The 17618-nt window shown below is 46.8% G+C and overlaps 3 protein-coding genes and 1 long non-coding RNA gene across 5 annotated transcripts; 2 read left to right on the top strand and 2 right to left on the bottom strand.

The window, feature by feature from the left end:
- Positions 1 to 1363: 1363 nt before the first annotated feature.
- Positions 1364 to 6525, bottom strand: LOC4339550 (probable histone chaperone ASF1A). 2 transcript variants are annotated; one of them, XR_010741453.1, is made up of 4 exons: positions 6166 to 6525; positions 4080 to 4195; positions 3287 to 3889; positions 1364 to 1495 (listed from the first exon to the last, which is right to left on the bottom strand). XR_010741453.1 is itself a non-coding variant. In XM_015784267.3 (3 exons), exons 1-3 carry the CDS (start codon positions 6272 to 6274, stop codon positions 3548 to 3550), a joined length of 567 nt encoding a protein of 188 aa, XP_015639753.1. In that variant the 5' UTR covers positions 6275 to 6525; the 3' UTR covers positions 1540 to 3547. The 2 variants fall into 2 exon arrangements, 1 of the variants encoding a protein (XP_015639753.1); XM_015784267.3 differs by lacking the exon at positions 1364 to 1495 and having other exon boundaries at positions 1540 to 3889.
- Positions 6526 to 7086: 561 nt separating this feature from the next.
- LOC4339549 (syntaxin-71) lies at positions 7087 to 10594 on the bottom strand. Its single transcript, XM_015784265.2, has 9 exons — positions 10299 to 10594; positions 10069 to 10197; positions 9032 to 9197; positions 8254 to 8339; positions 8075 to 8143; positions 7935 to 7979; positions 7769 to 7831; positions 7604 to 7680; positions 7087 to 7403 (listed from the first exon to the last, which is right to left on the bottom strand). Exons 1-9 carry the CDS (start codon positions 10452 to 10454, stop codon positions 7388 to 7390), a joined length of 807 nt encoding a protein of 268 aa, XP_015639751.1. The 5' UTR covers positions 10455 to 10594; the 3' UTR covers positions 7087 to 7387.
- Positions 10595 to 11179: 585 nt separating this feature from the next.
- Positions 11180 to 12698, top strand: LOC136356558 (uncharacterized). Its single transcript, XR_010741454.1, has 2 exons — positions 11180 to 11385; positions 11783 to 12698. It is a non-coding gene; the product is annotated as an uncharacterized lncRNA (long non-coding RNA).
- A 1911-nt stretch (positions 12699 to 14609) lies between these two features.
- Positions 14610 to 16066, top strand: LOC4339548 (transcription factor MYB8). The gene is made up of 3 exons (XM_015782389.3): positions 14610 to 14903; positions 15007 to 15136; positions 15229 to 16066. Exons 1-3 carry the CDS (start codon positions 14768 to 14770, stop codon positions 15830 to 15832), a joined length of 870 nt encoding a protein of 289 aa, XP_015637875.1. The 5' UTR covers positions 14610 to 14767; the 3' UTR covers positions 15833 to 16066.
- Positions 16067 to 17618: the final 1552 nt, after the last annotated feature.

Below are 17618 nucleotides of genomic sequence, written 5' to 3'. Positions count from 1 at the left end.
GAAGCTTAACACACTATGATGATCCTCTGACAGCTAAACCAAATACTCTGCACTGAGACAGACAGAGTAGCACGGAAAATACCCCACGCAATGATATGCATCACGAATCATGGAGGAGTTTATAATAAAATCTGAATCGAATCGAATAGAACAGCTACAGTGGATCAGTGAACAAGTACAGGCGATACTGGCAGAGATGTTTGCCGGGTCCTCTTTTGGATTGGCACTTCCGTCAGTTAATCAAAAGTTCTTGCCTTTTCCGGCCTCCTGTTATCACTTCACCGTCACATCGCTTGTTGATCTGTGTGCAGTGGATGTCTTGGCCCGGGAGAGGAAAACTAGGGGCTCTGCTACAGACTACAGGCCAAAGCTTTCCAACCTGTAACACACTGGGATTTGTACAGTGCCTGCTCATGGCTTCTTGCAATTATGCAACACATTATGCGTCGTCTTCTTCATGGAACCAGCTGAAGATGCTGTCGATTTTTATATGTGAGGACAGAGAGAACTCAAGTAGTAGTAGTTCGGCGTCGACTATATGCATATGGCAATGTTTTTTGCAGGGTTCTACTGTGAGTTACAGCACACGCAATTTGAAGTTCAAAGATCTATAGAAAACTGAAAACCTATGTGACAAATTTGGCAGATCTGAATGTCTGATGCGGCAATGCAGAAGCCTGCATCCACCGGCGGTGCCATCAGGAATTCTCGAGGAAACAGCCTGCAGCCGATGGTCGCTGTCGCCAAGACGTCGGTTTGCCGAAAAGACGGCATGCGAGTGCGCGCGCTGACTCACTGCGGCAGCGTGATCGGCATTGCTACCGCGTCCGAGCAGGCGTGCCGATCCAAACCAACGCAGCGTCAGAATCGCCTCATGCTTCAGATGGTTTATTTATAGCGATAACCGGATAAGGTAGCGGCGCAGGCGGGCGAAACACCGAACCTTTTTCACTTCTCCAGACAAAGAGACCATGGTGTGAGACTTCGAATGCTGGTGCCACACAGCTTAGACTTGTTTATGAGAACTTAAAATTCTAAGAATCTGAGATTTAGAGAAGCTAGGCTTTTTCAAAATATGGTTTCTAGTTTACTTTTTAAATTCTACAGCCATAGATTTTTAGAATCTACTAGGTAATAATATGGACTGTTTATGGACTGTTTAGGGAAACTGAAGCTTTTGTGAGAAGCTGCAGTTGCTAGGAACTAAACAGACACTCGATTCAAAGACCACCGGCACAAGTAGATACACCAAATACACAGGATATACTAATGTAGCATCTGATTTCAGACACCACAATACATCAGCTGTTACACTGCATCAGACATTCAGAACTATCTCATTTCGCAAGCCAAATCATGAAAATTGAGGCTGAACAAGCATCCCGCTTACGGATCATACCATTTAACTTGCAGAAGTGCGCAAAAGGATTCCGGTTAGTTACAGTAATCTAGACCACAAACACAGGACCCATGACTAATAATGGGTTCTCTTGGCCTATTGTTTCCGGATCATACCCTATTGTCACAATTTAGGGGAAATTGGAGAATGAACAGTTGCTATTGTGTTAGCCCAAAGGGCATATATGAGTACAATAGAGATAGGAAATTACTAATATACCCCTAAACACATAATACTCAACACCCCTGCTCAAATGCAATGTGTATACAATAGCATTGCATTTGAAACTAAACACAAGATAAATGACACACTACTATAAATACAAAGTCCATGTTTGAAGATGTTGTCGAAGCATTGCTCTTGAATGAATTAGAAGAAGAGAAAACCATCCTATCCTCAATGAAGTAGACCTCGAGCCTTCACAAACTGTTCTTCAGCCCTTAGTACCAAAAGCCTTCACAAACTGTTCTTTGGCTCTTCACTGATTCAGAGACGGTGATGATGACGAGATGAAGGACCTTCACAAACTGTTCTTCGGCCCTTCAATGATTGATGATGATGTCAACTCCGATGGGGAGCTGGTGATATGACAAAGATCAGCTCCGACGTGGAGCTTCTGGTGATGATAGAAGGCTAACTTCGACATGGAGCGAGCGAGATAGTGATAATGATTGACAAGCATGACTTCGACGAACCGATGGACTTTGATGGACTTGATAGGAAACATAGGAAATTGATTTGTAGATGACATTGATATACTAGCAAATGACTTAGGATACTAGCAAAAGACATAAGAGAACAATTGATGCAGATGACAAGAAGCAATATCAAAATCAAAAGGACATGCACAGGGCTGTGCCTTGGTTTTCTGTTGCCTATCTCAAACTGAAGCACAATGATATGTTTGCAAGACCAAAGGATATTAATTGACTTGTTGATGGCAGCAGTAAGCAAGCATAGCAAACACAAAATAGATCTGTTGATGGAACAATTCAACAATCAAGATAGTTGAGACTATGGATGGCTTCACAAATCCGGCAAGAGCAGAGGCCGGCTGCATGATGAGGGAAGCATAACTCGATATGGGCTTCTCTACTGCTATTTGTTGATGTTTGAATATGGAACAAGGTGGATCTGCATGACACTTGCAAATTGCTGTCGCTGCTACTTGATATTAGGGAAGACGATGGCTTGTTGCTGTTAAGTCCAGTAACCAGTCTCCAAGCATCTATGTGGAGAAGCAGAGAGAACAGAGCAGGCTAGACCAAGAGGACCAGGACCTTGACCTGTGCGGCGACGATGCAGATGGTCACGCGCGCAGGCGGCGGACGGAAAGCTGGACGACTGACATGGGAGGAGGACGGCGCTGGCGGCGATGAAGAGAGCGCCGCGACCGGCCAATGGGAATGCGGCGACAACGACGAGCCACGGCGAGACGCGACGACAAGATCCGCGACGAGTACGGCCTGGCTACGACTGACGTGGTGACGAAGAACTGGATCTGAATGCTTGTTCATGCATCCGCTGCTTGCTTGTGGATTTGATTGCTTGATGCTGCTTGTTGCTTGTGCTGACTGGATCTGCTTGCTGCTTGTGGACGAACGACGAAACGATTGGCTGCCACGATTGACGGCTCGACGGTGGTGGACGACGAAGCTGACGAGGATGTGCACGGATTGGATGGGCTCGCCGGTGGCGAGCTGCCACCGGCGTGCCGGCGTGGACTCCGGATCGACGTTAGGGTTTGATCCCTTGCTCTTGCTCTGATACCATGTCACAATTTAGGGGAAATTGGAGAATGAACAGTTGCTATTGTGTTAGCCCAAAGGGCATATATGAGTACAATAGAGATAGGAAATTACTAATATACCCCTAAACACATAATACTCAACAACTATAGTCTAGACAAAAGAAGCATCCAGCATTTGATGAAACAGAACTTGCGCAAGTACTCTTAACCAGATTGGCAGATTTCAAGAGAACATACAGTTTTCAGCAACCACCAGGAACTAGGGAACAATTTGCCTTCCAAAAGACGAGACACCAATGACAAACCTAGGAGAATGAAGAAGCATAATCACCACTCTCACAGCATCACAAGATATCCTAAAAGGCACGGGCATCAAAATGTTAGCATCCCCACTCTGATCATTGATCAGCAGCGGGCTTACTTCCTTCACCGCCTGTGTGGTTTTCCGGCGAAGCTGTCTGTGGCTCCTGCTGCTGCTGCCCTGCGCTCGTACTGGGTTCAGGATGGAAGTTGATTGGGAACTTGGTGACTCGGGGCTTGTCAGCCAGAATGTTCCTCTGCACCCTGTCTATTAGAAGCTTTGCCGGGGGTTCCTCCCTCAGTTGCTCATCGTCATAATCATTGTTCACATAGTAACCTACTCTCATGAACTCCTGTCCCATGTAGGAACATGTCAATAGCAGCACAGTGACGCCGATTATGTCTTCTTCACGGATCTTTGAGGGATCCGGTGGGTCAGCCTAAAATGGTAATGGCACATCAATTTTGAGATGCAAAATTTAATAGTTCTGTAATCTGAGTTTAAGGCTTAATTGAAGCAGAAAAAATAAACAAGGAACGAAAGTGTGGTAGGGTTTCTGGATCCATTGTGCACTATAAAGATATTGGAATCAAAATATTAGTATTTTAGTATAGCAAAACCAAATTTACCTGGAGTACAAAACGGTAGGTCCCAACATTGACGGGGCCAACAAGCACACTCTCTAATTGTTGGTCATAATTTTCATCTTCAGCAGATCCAACATATATAAGCTTCCACTCCAGATCTAAAAGGTAAATCAACAAACCTTTTTATCATCACATACCCTCAAGAAATGAAATAGGCAAATTAAAAGCACATATAGCATATCTTGCCACTGTCCAACACGCATGTTACTTTGTGCAATTATCAACAAACCAGAACCAATAGAGTAGAGGCTAGAGAAGAAAAGCAGCACATTTCCTGTCTATCATTGCACAAAAGAGAAACATCTCTGAACACTTCAAGGTCCCTTGATAATGATCAACACCAATAACACACAATCAAGACAGAATGATCTCAATCGAATGTTGTAGAATCTCAGACACACCAGGACACTAGATGATGTCTTGCAGAAGGATAGTTAATACAGTAGAACAATCTACCAGAATCGATGAAGATAGGAGAGGGAATCTGACATCTTGGGACGAAAACTCCAGGTTGTGACAGGCAAAATATCATTTTTTTTTCTGCAATTGACTAAGCCCTCAACAAAAACAATAGAGGAAAAGTATAAATTCACAGTCAGCTACCAGGCCTTGCCCAGTAGTTTTTTCTTTATTAGGAAAATATTTATAAATATTTACAAACAAACATGGGAACTGAAATTACAAGGTTTGTAACCAATCAAAAACCAATTATCTGAAGGGATCATTCATCCTACACATATGTAGGATAACCTCTTTTCTGAAACCATGGAGTCAATCTGAGAAACTTGGGTCTTTCTTCTTAAAAAAATTCCCAATTCGTTGTTTTACTGCGCATTCAATTGATGGGCATAAATTTGTCTGTGACATTTGCGTAAAGTGTGTCAGCTACACTACTAGTCTATTATCGCATATTGAAAAGGGGTAGCACCAAACATCCTGACAACAGACACTAACAAGATCAATCTATAAACTGGTAGGCTAGATTCGATATCATAACATACTGCCATGAGGAACAAAGAACATATCCAACATAATACCAATACTAGAGAACTCCGTGACAATTAATTTTGCAACTTGAACTGATCCCTAACTAAGGCAAAGGAGAAGCTAACAAAACAAAGAGCATCAACTTCTGTCTCGGCGCACTTCTGCAAGCTGTGGCCAAGCAACTAGCAAGGTGCCTTCTACGAGAAATATTAGTCTTTCATCAACCCATCGACTAATTTGGTCATGAATCAAAAGATGATAAATGAAACAAGTGGTTCCTTGAGAACTGGCACATAGCTCAATGGCAAAGATCTTGCCTTATATCCATGTGACCTGCGTTCGAGCCCTGCTCTCGGTGCTCACCATTTTGCCTATGATTAAATGCTCAGCAGAAATATTTTACTTCTTTCTTAATTTGATACTAAGTTCCTAGTTAGTATCCCATATAATTCTTCTCTCAGTGGAAAAAGAGACAAGACTATGATTAAATGCTCGGCAGAAATATTTTACTTCTTTCTCAATTTGATGCTGAGTTCCTAGTTAGTATCACATATTCTTCTTTCTAAGAAAAAAGAAACAAGTAATTCCTTAGTTTCGCCTATGATTAAATGCCGGGCAAAAATATTTTGATTATCTCTTAATTTCATACTAAGTTCCTAGTTATTATCCCACATTCTTCTTCTTTCGAACAAAAAAGAAACAAGTGATTCCTCTGATTTGTCAAGCTGGCCAATGCATAAGAAACATGCTAGAGTGTGTGCAGCATTCGCTATTAGCCTGCCAATTACACAAAACGCTATCATTCACCATGAATGAAATCAACATGATATATTACCACCCACATCACAAAATTTATCTGGTTGTGGTGGAAAAAATGGAACCCATGGTAGAGTCATGCATCACTCCCCAACTTCCGGACTTTACATGCTAACGACAACGAAACCAACACGGCCCAAAGCCCAGCATCGCCGAATCGAGACGGCACCCAACGAACACCCCCAACCACACGAAACCCTAGCACGCCGCCACGCGCCAACGGAACCAGGAGGAGGAGGAGGAGGTAAGGGGAGGCAGGCCTTACCGTCGTCGAGGGGGATGAGGCACTCGTAGGAGATCTCGAACTGGAAGGGATTGAGGAAGGCGGTGGGGTTGTCCAGCACCGCCACGTTGGTTATGTTCACCGCGCTCATCGCCGCCGCCGCCGCCAACGCCAACGCCGCCGGGCGGAGGAAGAGAGGAGAGGCTCGCCGCGGAGGCGAGGAATCGCGCGCGGCCGCGGCGATGGGTTGGAGAGCGGCGAGGCGAGATGGGGAGGGAGAGGCGAGGGCGGAGGAGCCCTTTTGTGGAGGGTTTATGCGGCGGCGGGAATTGGGGCGGGAAGCCAAATCGGGATGGCGGGAGGGAGCCGCCTCTCGCAGGTTTGGAGACGAACGGGAAAACTGAGAGGGAGGAGAGACTTCACGAGATTCCCCAATTTTAGTACGCCTCCCAGGGTTTACAAAACCAAAACCGTACTATTCTCGTAGTTATTACATGCGATAATCTTATCAGTTTTTAAAATTATGATATCACTTGTGGTAAACTGGTAACCGTGTGATTTTCATGATAATCACGTGGTTACCGCGGTAACCATCAAACTATAAACCCCCCAAACGGTTTGGTAAACCCTGCACCTCTCTCGGTCCGGCGATTGTAACAATAGGTCCATCCTAAACGGTTTGGTAAACCCAGCACCTCCCTTGCTCCCGCGATTGTAACAGTAGGGCCATCTCAAACGGTTTGGTAAATCCAGCTCCCGCGATTGTAACAGTAGGATCAAACGCATACTAGAATTGGAGAGATTTCACATGAATTTTGGAAGAGTAATAAAACAAGTTTGGTAAATTTTGGTGAATTAACTGCCTTTGATTTTGGTTCGATTTCTATCCTCTTATGAATGAATTCCATGAAGAGAAGTTTTTTCTATGTGTGTTATAGTAACACTTCAAAACACAAAACGTGATGGCACAACCAAAGAACTGATGCAATGAATATACATGAGAAGGTTTACATAGTTCATAACAGAATGTTTGATACGCTCTTGCTAAGAATTAAACTCGCAGATGTACAGAAGACGTCAGGTTTTCGCACGCACAATGCTCACTGTTTCAACTTTCAACAAGGATGTTCGCAAGTCCCGGAAGAACACCATACTACTATTACACAGATGAGATAAAAATAAAGGGAACAGCTCGTGGACACGTCGAAACTCATCCATCCATCACCGGAAGACGTGGAAAATAGATCCATGGCACAGTCCGGTCTCACTTTTTTAGAACACTGCAACACGAAAGCGTGGAGAAATATTAGCAAATGGTCTAACAACTATAGTAACAAGCTACCTCACTAGTATGACTAAAAGAAAATATGCAAGAAATATAATTAAGAATGTGGGAATGGTCTTATGTCGTGTAAAGAGAGAATGTCGAGAAGATTGTTTACTTCGGTATTGAAGCTTGTCTGGAAACAAAAACACTTACTTGTAAAGATAAGCCGCAATACCAAGAATAACACAGAGCAGGACGATATCAATGCAGAAGTTGCGACTAGATCTCAGCTGATAACAGTTCACGAGGAGAAGCGAATAAGTATTTAACTCAAGCAATCAACCAAGCATGCCAAGGGAAGTTAGTGCTAGGTGTTACCTGAAGAACGGTCTCTTTTAGTCTGACGTTGGTATTCTTCAAATCTGTGTTGGCTCTATCCACCTACATTCATCAGTACACCATATAAATAAGAGATAAATAAACTAAGCATTGCTGGATATTGCACAATTGCAGAAGAGGAATCCATGGCTATTGGAGAACCAACCTTCTCGTCCATTTCATCCATCAAGGGAACTTGCCTATCCAGTTCCTGATGATCACAAAAATTGAGCATGGTAACTATGTTTCATATAACCATTGCATCGTATAGTATTGTATAACTCAAGATGAAGCACAGCAACCAACCTCATTCATATCAGATGCCATGTTTTTCAGAGTTTCCAGCCCTTCACCGATAATATCCAAACCTTCATCCTGCAGAATTTCAATTCCATACACAGGTCACCTTACATAAGAAATCCCACTTCCAGCAGTAGCCAAAAATGAAAAGGAAGAAAAGCGTGTTCGGGGAATTAATATATTACCTGTTTCATTTTGCGCATCTCATATTCCCGACGAAACTGATTTGATTCTTCTGTTCCCTTAAAGTACTCATCATCAAAGTTGCCATCTGTATGTGGCAAGCGGGAAAGTAGGTCAGCTCATGGCTCCTTCAAGAGGACCAACAAAAGCATCTAACAGGATCATGCCCGAAATGATGAGAAAAGAAACAGAAAAACCATTGCTCAAACAACTTTAGGCATGACTGCACGCATGGTTAATCAGTCAGCTCATGACTCCTTCAAGAGGACCAACAAGAGCATCCAACAGGAGCATGCCCGAAATGATGAGAAAAGAAACAGAAAACCATTGCTCAAACAACTTTAGGCATGATGGCACGCATGGTTGATCAAAACTCTGTCAATCTGATGGTTGTATATTTCAACACTGTCATACTGATATAGAAACAAGAGTTACCTAATCAAAATATACACTAACATAGTGTACTAAAAAGTAGAAGTTGGCACGTGACATTGATGATGGTGCGGTACCAAAAATGACGTCGTAAAAAAGCACATGTGCATATGGAAGCATGAACCTAATATTAGGATTCCTTCATAAATTGGAAACGCGACCTCATACACATGCAGGATACTTATAAAATGAACCGACAAATGCAAAATGTACAGCTTACTGCAATCTAGAACAACCGATGCGTAGGGGAAGTAGAAGTTGGACACATCTTTAAAGAAAAAAAATATGCATATTTTGTATATCAATATACAGAACACACATGTGATATGTTGAATGATGCTTACTAACCAGAAGTGTCAAACTTAATGGCTCCACCAGTACGGGATCCTGAGGCGCCCCAAGTCCCATTTTTCTTTGCACTTGAACTACCATCTGGTATTGATTGTATTCTATCGGGTAAGGCAGCAACCAGATCACTACGGGTCGCGAGTTCCTCTTTTGTGAGCCCTTTGACCTGTTGCAAGTTGCAACAAAATATTGAAAACCAATTCTTCAAAATTCTAGGTGAAAAACTGTTATGTACAATTTATAGATATCATATAATTGAATAATGTAAAAGCATGTTTTAAAAATATAGTATAACCAACACAGGCATGTATGAAGAAAGAGTGTCAAGGACATCACATTGCCTAGTGCAAACATGCAGGTGGCGTGGACAGAAATCTTTAGCAAGGGAACAACAATCTTACAAAGTTAACACTATGGCAATGTCAAGTTAAAATGTAGAGTACATTAAGTTCTGGGTCAACAGAAAATATTGGAAGGCTTAACATCAACTGCATCACCTTTACCCAATAGCCTAATTAAAATAAATAAATCTAGTCTTTAATAAACACAGGCTACTGAAACGATGAAGAGACCTCATATGGATTGTGCACAGCATATTTGACGCCAATTACAGAATACAATGTGTAACCACACGACTATGTGGTGAGTTCCTCTGTGAGACTATCTAGACCCCAGTTTCACCCGATTAGTGTTCATTCTAGCAATCCAATGAAAAGTCTTGACTCGTTCATAGTAAAATTTAGAAAAGTCTAGTCCCAGACAGTCGAAACCCCAAATTTCCCCCCAAAAAATCAAACATAGTCCACCAATCCTAAATTCCATTCCATCAACATCAAATGGCCCATGCAAATCACTTCCTCAACGACGAGAGCCTCCTTACAGTCATCCTAAATTTAGACATCCACCATCCGCGGTAAGGTGGAAGCTACTACGAGTACTACACTAAAACAAGGAGAGACCGAGTCCTCGGGCCACAGTATCCGCAGATCTAGCATGATTCACCCAAACTAAGAAGGGGGAGTGTATAGATCAGTAACCTTCTTCAGCGCGAGGCGCTGCAGCTTGGGCAGGTCCTCCTCGACGAGCTTGGCCTTGGTTCGCCGGATCTCCGCGTTGAGCGCGACCACCGTGGCGCGGTTCTTCTCCTGCTTCGCCGCCTCCGCTTTCTGAAACAAAGTGCCCCCCAGATTCAGATCGAGGGGAGGAGCCAGCCAACCACCAAATCGGACGCGGAGACAGAGAGGAGGAAGGGAATTCGCATCCAGACCTCGACGCATTCGTTGATGTCGGCGTCGATGGAGCCGTAGAGGCGGGCGAAGGGGTCCTCGCCGGCGACGTTGGCGCCGTTGAGCCTCTCGACGTCGTACTTGTCGTACTTCTTGCAGATGGAGTCCACCCGCGTGAGGATGTCGATCACGCTCATCTTCGCGCGCCCCCGATCCCGATCCCGATCACGATCCCTCCGCCCGCCCGCGAGCGAGATCGAGGCGAGGATTCGGGAGGAAGCAAGCAACCGCGACGCTGCCCTTCCTTTCTCCGCCCGAGCAAACCGAAGCAGCGCACGGTGAAAGGGGGAGATGACGAGCCGAAGGTCAGAGAGGCTACAGCCTGGCCGGCCGGTGGCGATCCCGTCATGTGGGCCGCACCAACCGGCCCGGTTAGATTGGAATGGGCCGATTTGGATGAACTTGGGTTGCATTTGGGCTTTCTATATGGGCCTGAATTTGAATTTCCTTGGGATGCAAAATTCTCTCGAGGAAAAAAGTACACCGAAGGTCCCTCAACTTGGCATCGAGTTACAAAATCGTCCCCCAACCACAAAACCGGATACAACGCATCCCCCAACTTATAAAACCAGTGCATACTGATCCCGGTTTTAGCTGACATGGCGGCTGACTCAGCGTGGAACCCACGTGGGCCCCATATGTCAGGATGCCACGTCGGCCAGCCTCTCCCTTCCTTTCCTGTCCCCTCCTTTCGTCTCGACTTGTTAGGATGCAACGTCATCAGCAGGGCGGCCGGCGGTGGGGAGGGGGTTGCCAGGGTGAGAGGTCCGACGGCCGGCGGGCGATGCGGCGGCGGCAACGTGGCGGCTGAGACACGAGAGAAGGGGAAGGCAGCGGACCAGCGTTGTGGCGGAGAGGCGGCAGCAGGCGTGCGAGTGTCGTGGCGGAGAGGGCGGAGGCGGTAGCTGCGGCGGAGAGGCGATGGCGGCGGATGCGAGCGTCGTGGCGGAGAGGAGGCGGCGGCGGCGGCTGCCACGCGGGAGGGCAGGCCGAAGGCGACGGCGTGGGCGAGCGTGGAGGCACGCGACGGCGAGGCTGCCGCTCCGCCCGTCGCCTCTTCTCTCTCAGGTTTCTCCTCGTCTGGGTGGGCAGGTCGGCCGGCGGGTTGGGAAGGAAGGGAAGGGGTTGGGGTGATGGCTTGCTGGAGCTGCTTCGGCTGCAGCCGGTCGATCGCAGCAGGAGGCGAGGTCCGGCTGCCGGAGCCGTTCCAGCTGCCGGCGCCCTTGCCCAGCTAGCCGCATGGTCTAGGGACTTGTTCGCTTTCATCGTTCTTCGAATTCTCTCCCCGTTTCTTCGTGTACTGTTTAATTGGTTCTTAATCTGCTCATAAATTAATCGTCGTCATCTATGGCCTGGATTGCCGGATAGTATCTTTGTGCTTGTAAATTTTCAGCGGCTATGCGAGAGCTCGTGCCAAATTTGATATGCGAGAGTTTTGTTGTTTGTTTCGCCGGCGACCGAGCAGGACGGGTCCGGGCACCGGAGCGACAGGCACCGCGCGCCGTCGCCCACCGCCACGCGGAAACGACCGGTGATGCGGCAGCCGCACCGGCCTGCCGGAGGACCGGGCAAATGGTGGGCGAAGCGGGCAACGACGCGGGCCGGAGTGGCCGGCCGGCGGTGGGCAGGCACGCTGCGGGAGAGGAAGGGGCTGCGGCGGCAGGGGCGCAGAAGGTCAGGCCGCACCGGCAGGCGGCTGTCGACATCGACCATTTAGAGGGCAGAGAGAGGACAAGAACGGGGAGAGGAGAGAGCGGAGGCGGATGGCGCCGACGGGGAGCGGGATGGGGATAGCAAGGCCGTCATCGCCGTCGTCGTCCATGGCGTGGGGAGGCCGCCTCCGCTCCGCCTGTCGCCTGCCTGCCGCCGCCGACCCGCCTGCCCACCGGCCGCCGAACCTCCTCCTCTCCCGCCTCGCCCCGTCGGCTTCCTCCCCAACCCGTCGGCCGGCCTGCCCACCCAGACGAGGTGAAAGCTGAGAGAGAAGAGGGGAAAGAGAGAGATGACGTGGCATCCTGACATGTGGGTTCCACGCTGACATGTGGGTTCCACGCTGAGTCAGCTGCTACGTCGGAAAAAACTGAGGTCAAAACCGCCGAGGGACCTAGTTTGCCCTGGTTTTGTAAGTTGGAGGATGCGTTGTATCCGGTTTTGCGGTTGGAGGACGATTTTGTAACTCGATGACAAGTTGAGGGACCTTCGGTGTACTTTTTCCTTCTCTCGATGCCACTGGATTGGGCCGGTTTGGACCAATTTGCGTGCATTTTGAGCTTTCCATGTGGGCCGTAGTTTGCATTCCTTTTTTTTTTGAGAAACTACCAGAATGCCCGTATGTTGCAACACGATTTTAATTAATTAAAGAAAATATCATTAATCTATTATTATAATCTTTTAATTCAATTGATGTAGATATTTGTTCCTGACTTGTGGATTTTTTTAGTCTCACACTCTCCCTTTTTTTTCTTTCTCATGGGAGTGGTCGATATGTGCAGCGTCTAACACCACATGTCCTTTTTCTTCGAAAAAAGAGTTCTCCCTTATAACTTTTATAAGGAGTATAGATAGTTTGCATTCCTTGCTTGCTGCTTTTTTTATAGATATAATTTGCATTTCCTTGTTGCACTGATCATTAGCTCATTAGTTCATCCCATGAGGACATGATGACAGTATGACACTACCCAGAATGATTATTTTTCACTTAATATTTGGAGATTTATCTCGACGTCACTGGGTGGCATATAAGGGATGCGACAAACACTCCATATCAATCGAGGAATTTCCTCTCGTCTTGAATTATGACTGATCATGACTTGTCATTAGAGAAGTTAAAGAAAAAGATGGGACTTATCAGGAGAGACTAAAAAAAGAGTAGCCCTACGAGTAGTTTAGTGTGTTTTGCCATACTACCATGTGATGGTGATGTCAAAAACATGGGGCTCGCGTAACCGCAAAACTAAGGCTGTCCCAGACACACTAATCAAAAGCATTCGAATTTAGAACTCCTATAATTTGTTAGTTTGTTTAATCACTCTTTGTGTCTCATGATGATTCATGCTTGCATAATTGCATACACTTCTCGACTCTAAGCTTGGACCACACAACCCGTACATAGGACGAAACCGAAAGCATCACCCAAAAAAAAAAAAACTAATGTGCCCCTCTTTAGCATGTCAGAATAATATGGAAAAGGCGTCGAGCAGAAACAAATATGTCAAGAGTTTGACAAACCTGACAACTGCCAATGCAGCCAATGAGCCAAGCAGCAACTTGTTGATGGCTGGTAGGCTTTCCCATTATATTCTGGCAAAAACTTTGCTTCCATTTTTCTATTGACGACGATGAGTTCGCCGATTCCGGCCGGGCCGGCTCAGCTTTTCTCCTTCGGCTAGCGTTTGGACGCACACTTTTGAGAGAATCGAAACACGGAGAGAAGTGCTCCGATGCATGACACCTCCTTTTCCACGTACTTAACGCCAAAGGGAAACAATGATATGCAGTGAACACAAAGGGATTGACCCTGCCCAGGATCATCAATACACGTTGAGGCTTCTTCGTGTGTGAAAGCATGGCTAACTCGTCTGGTCAAAGGCAAAATTGCTGCTATCCTAAAACAAATAGTACTAGGATAAATAAATGAAAGGGCTAATATAACACTCGCACACACGCGAGACGACAAAATGGAGAGCTAGCACACACGATAGGGACGGCTCGACGGTAGGGGAGGAGGAATAATGCAGGCAGGATGTTACTATGGCCACGTTTAGTTGGTTAGTGTGACAAAAAATTTTTAAAAGTATACAGACATACATAATATATATTTAAAGTATTAAAGGTAGACTAATAACAAAATAAATTACAGATTTCACATATAAACTGTGAGGTGAATTTATTAAGTTTAATTAATCCTTCATTAGCAAATGTTTACTGTAGCATCACATTGTCAAATCATGGCGTAATTAGACTCAAAAGATTCGTTTCGCAATTTACATGCAAACTGTGCAATTGGTTTTTTTCCATATTTAATGCTTCATATATGTATTCAAATATTTGATGTGACGGAATTTTTTAAAGTTTAAATTCAAATATTTGATGTGACGGAATTTTTTAAAGTTTGAAGGGAAATAAACACGGCCTATGGCGCAAAATTGTACTACAAACTCCCTTTCGCGAGACGAGAGAATGCAACGCCGTGCCGCTCTGGCGGCTGGGGCCCAACCGCGAAAGGCAATCCATCCCTCTCTCTCCCCGTCGCGTAAGGCCGCTATAAATCAACCCGTCGCGGGTTGCATTGCATCGGTCGGTCTCGGTCGCTGCCGTCCCTGTGCTTGGAGTAGACACGAGCCGGTGACGCGCATATCGTCTTCTGCTCGAGATCGATCGATCGATCGCTTGGTTGGTTGCTGCGACTGCGAGGGAGGCCGCGGGTGGTGAGGAGGATTGTGCAAAAAAAATGGGGCGCGCGCCGTGCTGCGACAAGGCGAGCGTGAAGCGGGGGCCGTGGTCGCCGGAGGAGGACGAGCAGCTGCGGAGCTACGTCCAGAGCCACGGCATCGGCGGCAACTGGATCGCGCTCCCGCAGAAAGCAGGTCGGTATTAGTGCACTGCTCGTCGTCGTCGATGCTAGCCGGTGATGAAACGCCATGTTTGTATGTGAATTCTGATGTCTGCGTGTTCTCTTGTGTGATTCAGGGCTCAACCGCTGCGGCAAGAGCTGCAGGCTCCGGTGGCTCAACTACCTGAGGCCGGACATCAAGCACGGCGGCTACACCGAGCAGGAGGACCACATCATCTGCTCGCTCTACAACTCGATTGGAAGCAGGTGATGATTTAAGCCGGAGATGAATATTTCTTTTTTCTTTCACTGATCCTGTTCTGAGTTCTTGAACTGACTCTGTTTGCGTGCGTTGCCAGGTGGTCCATCATCGCGTCGAAGCTCCCCGGCCGGACTGACAACGACGTCAAGAACTACTGGAACACCAAGCTCAAGAAGAAAGCCATGGGCGCCGTGCAGCCGCGCGCCGCCGCCTCGGCGCCGAGCCAATGCACGTCGTCAGCGATGGCGCCGGCGCTCTCGCCGGCCTCCTCGTCCGTCACCAGCTCGAGCGGCGACGCCTGCTTCGCCGCCGCCGCCACCACCACCACCACCATGTACCCGCCACCGACGACGCCGCCGCAGCAGCAGTTCATCCGCTTCGACGCACCACCCGCGGCGGCGGCGGCGGCATCCCCGACCGACCTCGCGCCCGTGCCACCACCGGCCACCGTCACGGCGGACGGCGACGGCGGCTGGGCGTCCGACGCCTTGTCCCTCGACGACGTGTTCCTCGGCGAGCTCACGGCCGGCGAGCCGCTGTTCCCTTACGCCGAGCTGTTCAGCGGCTTCGCCGGCGCGGCGCCGGACAGCAAGGCCACCTTGGAGCTCTCGGCGTGCTACTTCCCGAACATGGCGGAGATGTGGGCGGCCTCCGACCACGCCTACGCCAAGCCACAGGGTCTCTGCAACACCCTGACATAGGAGGACACGCTAAAACCTCCATTGAATTCTTGCGTAGCTGCGAACGCAACGGCGATCGATCGATGCGTCGCCACTTGCTACTAGCATAATTCTTGCTCTCTTTTTTTTTTCAATTTTTTTCTCTTCTTCGAGTGGCCCATTCTCTAGCTGGCGTTTTCTCGTGTATTATGAGTGATCGATTATTACATGTAAATTAATCCATAGATGTATCTGCACTGATCCAAATTCTCCAGCGATTACGCTTGTCAGTTCGTACGCGATCCATCCGTTGGCTTGGCTCTCCGGTACACCGGACAAGTTAGCGCGTCCCGAAAACGATACGCCCCTGTCTGTCTCCCTCTCGCCGAGCCGAAGTCACTTCACATGTACAGTGTCACAGTGACAAATCTGACGAGACGAAATGTTAGGTGAGGCACAAGAGGTTCAGAAGAACAACGTGTGCGAGACATGGACCAGTTCTCGTGCGGCGCGCACGCACAGTGTCATGGACTTGACCCGTTCCGGTTTTCGAGGGCCAATGGGGAGGAGAGGCGTGTGGACGGTTTTCTGTCACGTTACACGTAGGAGTATTTTTTTTCCTCTCATTTTGTTTTTGATTTTTGCCCGGTGGCAAGTTGATCCTGATCGTATGGCCTAGGGGGCCTATGGGCCGTGGATCACATGGTAATTGGGTGTCATTGTTTATTTGGGTAGTCTCACTTGGGGCATGGATAGTGTCTCTTTGTAAAGTGATTGAAGACTTCAAGTGCACGACAAGGACGAGCCTAGTTGACCCTGGAAATGGAGGGAGGATCGGTTTCGAAGAAGCTTCCTTGACAATTGTCATGCTCGTGATGGGCTCTATACATATGATCAGAGGAGACCTCTAGTTAAAAGTCTCTCTAACTAATTACTCCAAAAAAAAGTCTCTCTAACTTTGCTCATTGTGGGTTTATCAATGTCTAGGCAAATTAAAACCATCAATAATAACATGTTAACAGTACTTACCTTGTTGGATTTTACTAGCTTAGTGTACGCCAGGGATCCACACATTTTCCAGGTCTTCGTGGTCGGCATGAGAAAATCCGGCAAAAGCCAAGTAGAACAAGGCCAAAGGATGGGAAAAAGCCAGTGCAATCCTCCACTGTAGTTTTATTTGGAAAGTAGATGAATATGGATTTTTTTTATAAAAAACAAACTTTTATTTACATTTGAAAACAAACCCCAAAATAACTTATTTTACAAATAAACCATTTGTGGAGAAAACAACAGGCAAGGTCCCCTTATAACGTTGCATTTTTTCATTTTGGTCTTTTAAGACAATTGAGTCGAAAAATCCTATATAATTCAACCTAGGTTATAAGCGGCATCTACTACACAACGGTAATGGCAGAGGATTCACTTCCAAGGTGTACATCTATCTGGTTTGTCAAGCAAATCTTTAATTTCGTTGCTTGACATTGTCTTGCGAGGGATCAAGTTTCAGTTTTGGTTAAAAATATGGCACCACATTTTTTTTACTTGTTCTTAATCACTCTTCCCCTATGCGATTGTTACTTTTAACCATAGTTCTCTTTATATAGCGTGTATTACCCGTCAACAACGAGGCGTCTGTGGTGACTTTGTCAATCTCCAAGATTTACCGGTCCAGCCTTCAAAGATGCTCATAGGGGTAGGGTTTGTGTGCGTGCGTTCATAAGGGTGAGGGTGCGTGTGTGTTGTGAGTGTCTGCGTTGTATTGTGTAGTTCTAAAAAAAACGTAATTATAAAAAGACAGTGCAATTACGTAGTAAATATAGGTAATTTA

This window comes from Oryza sativa, chromosome 5, assembly GCF_034140825.1.
Source record: "Oryza sativa Japonica Group chromosome 5, ASM3414082v1".
Taxonomy (NCBI): domain Eukaryota; kingdom Viridiplantae; phylum Streptophyta; class Magnoliopsida; order Poales; family Poaceae; genus Oryza; species Oryza sativa.
This window is presented reverse-complemented; position numbering and strand designations above follow the sequence as displayed.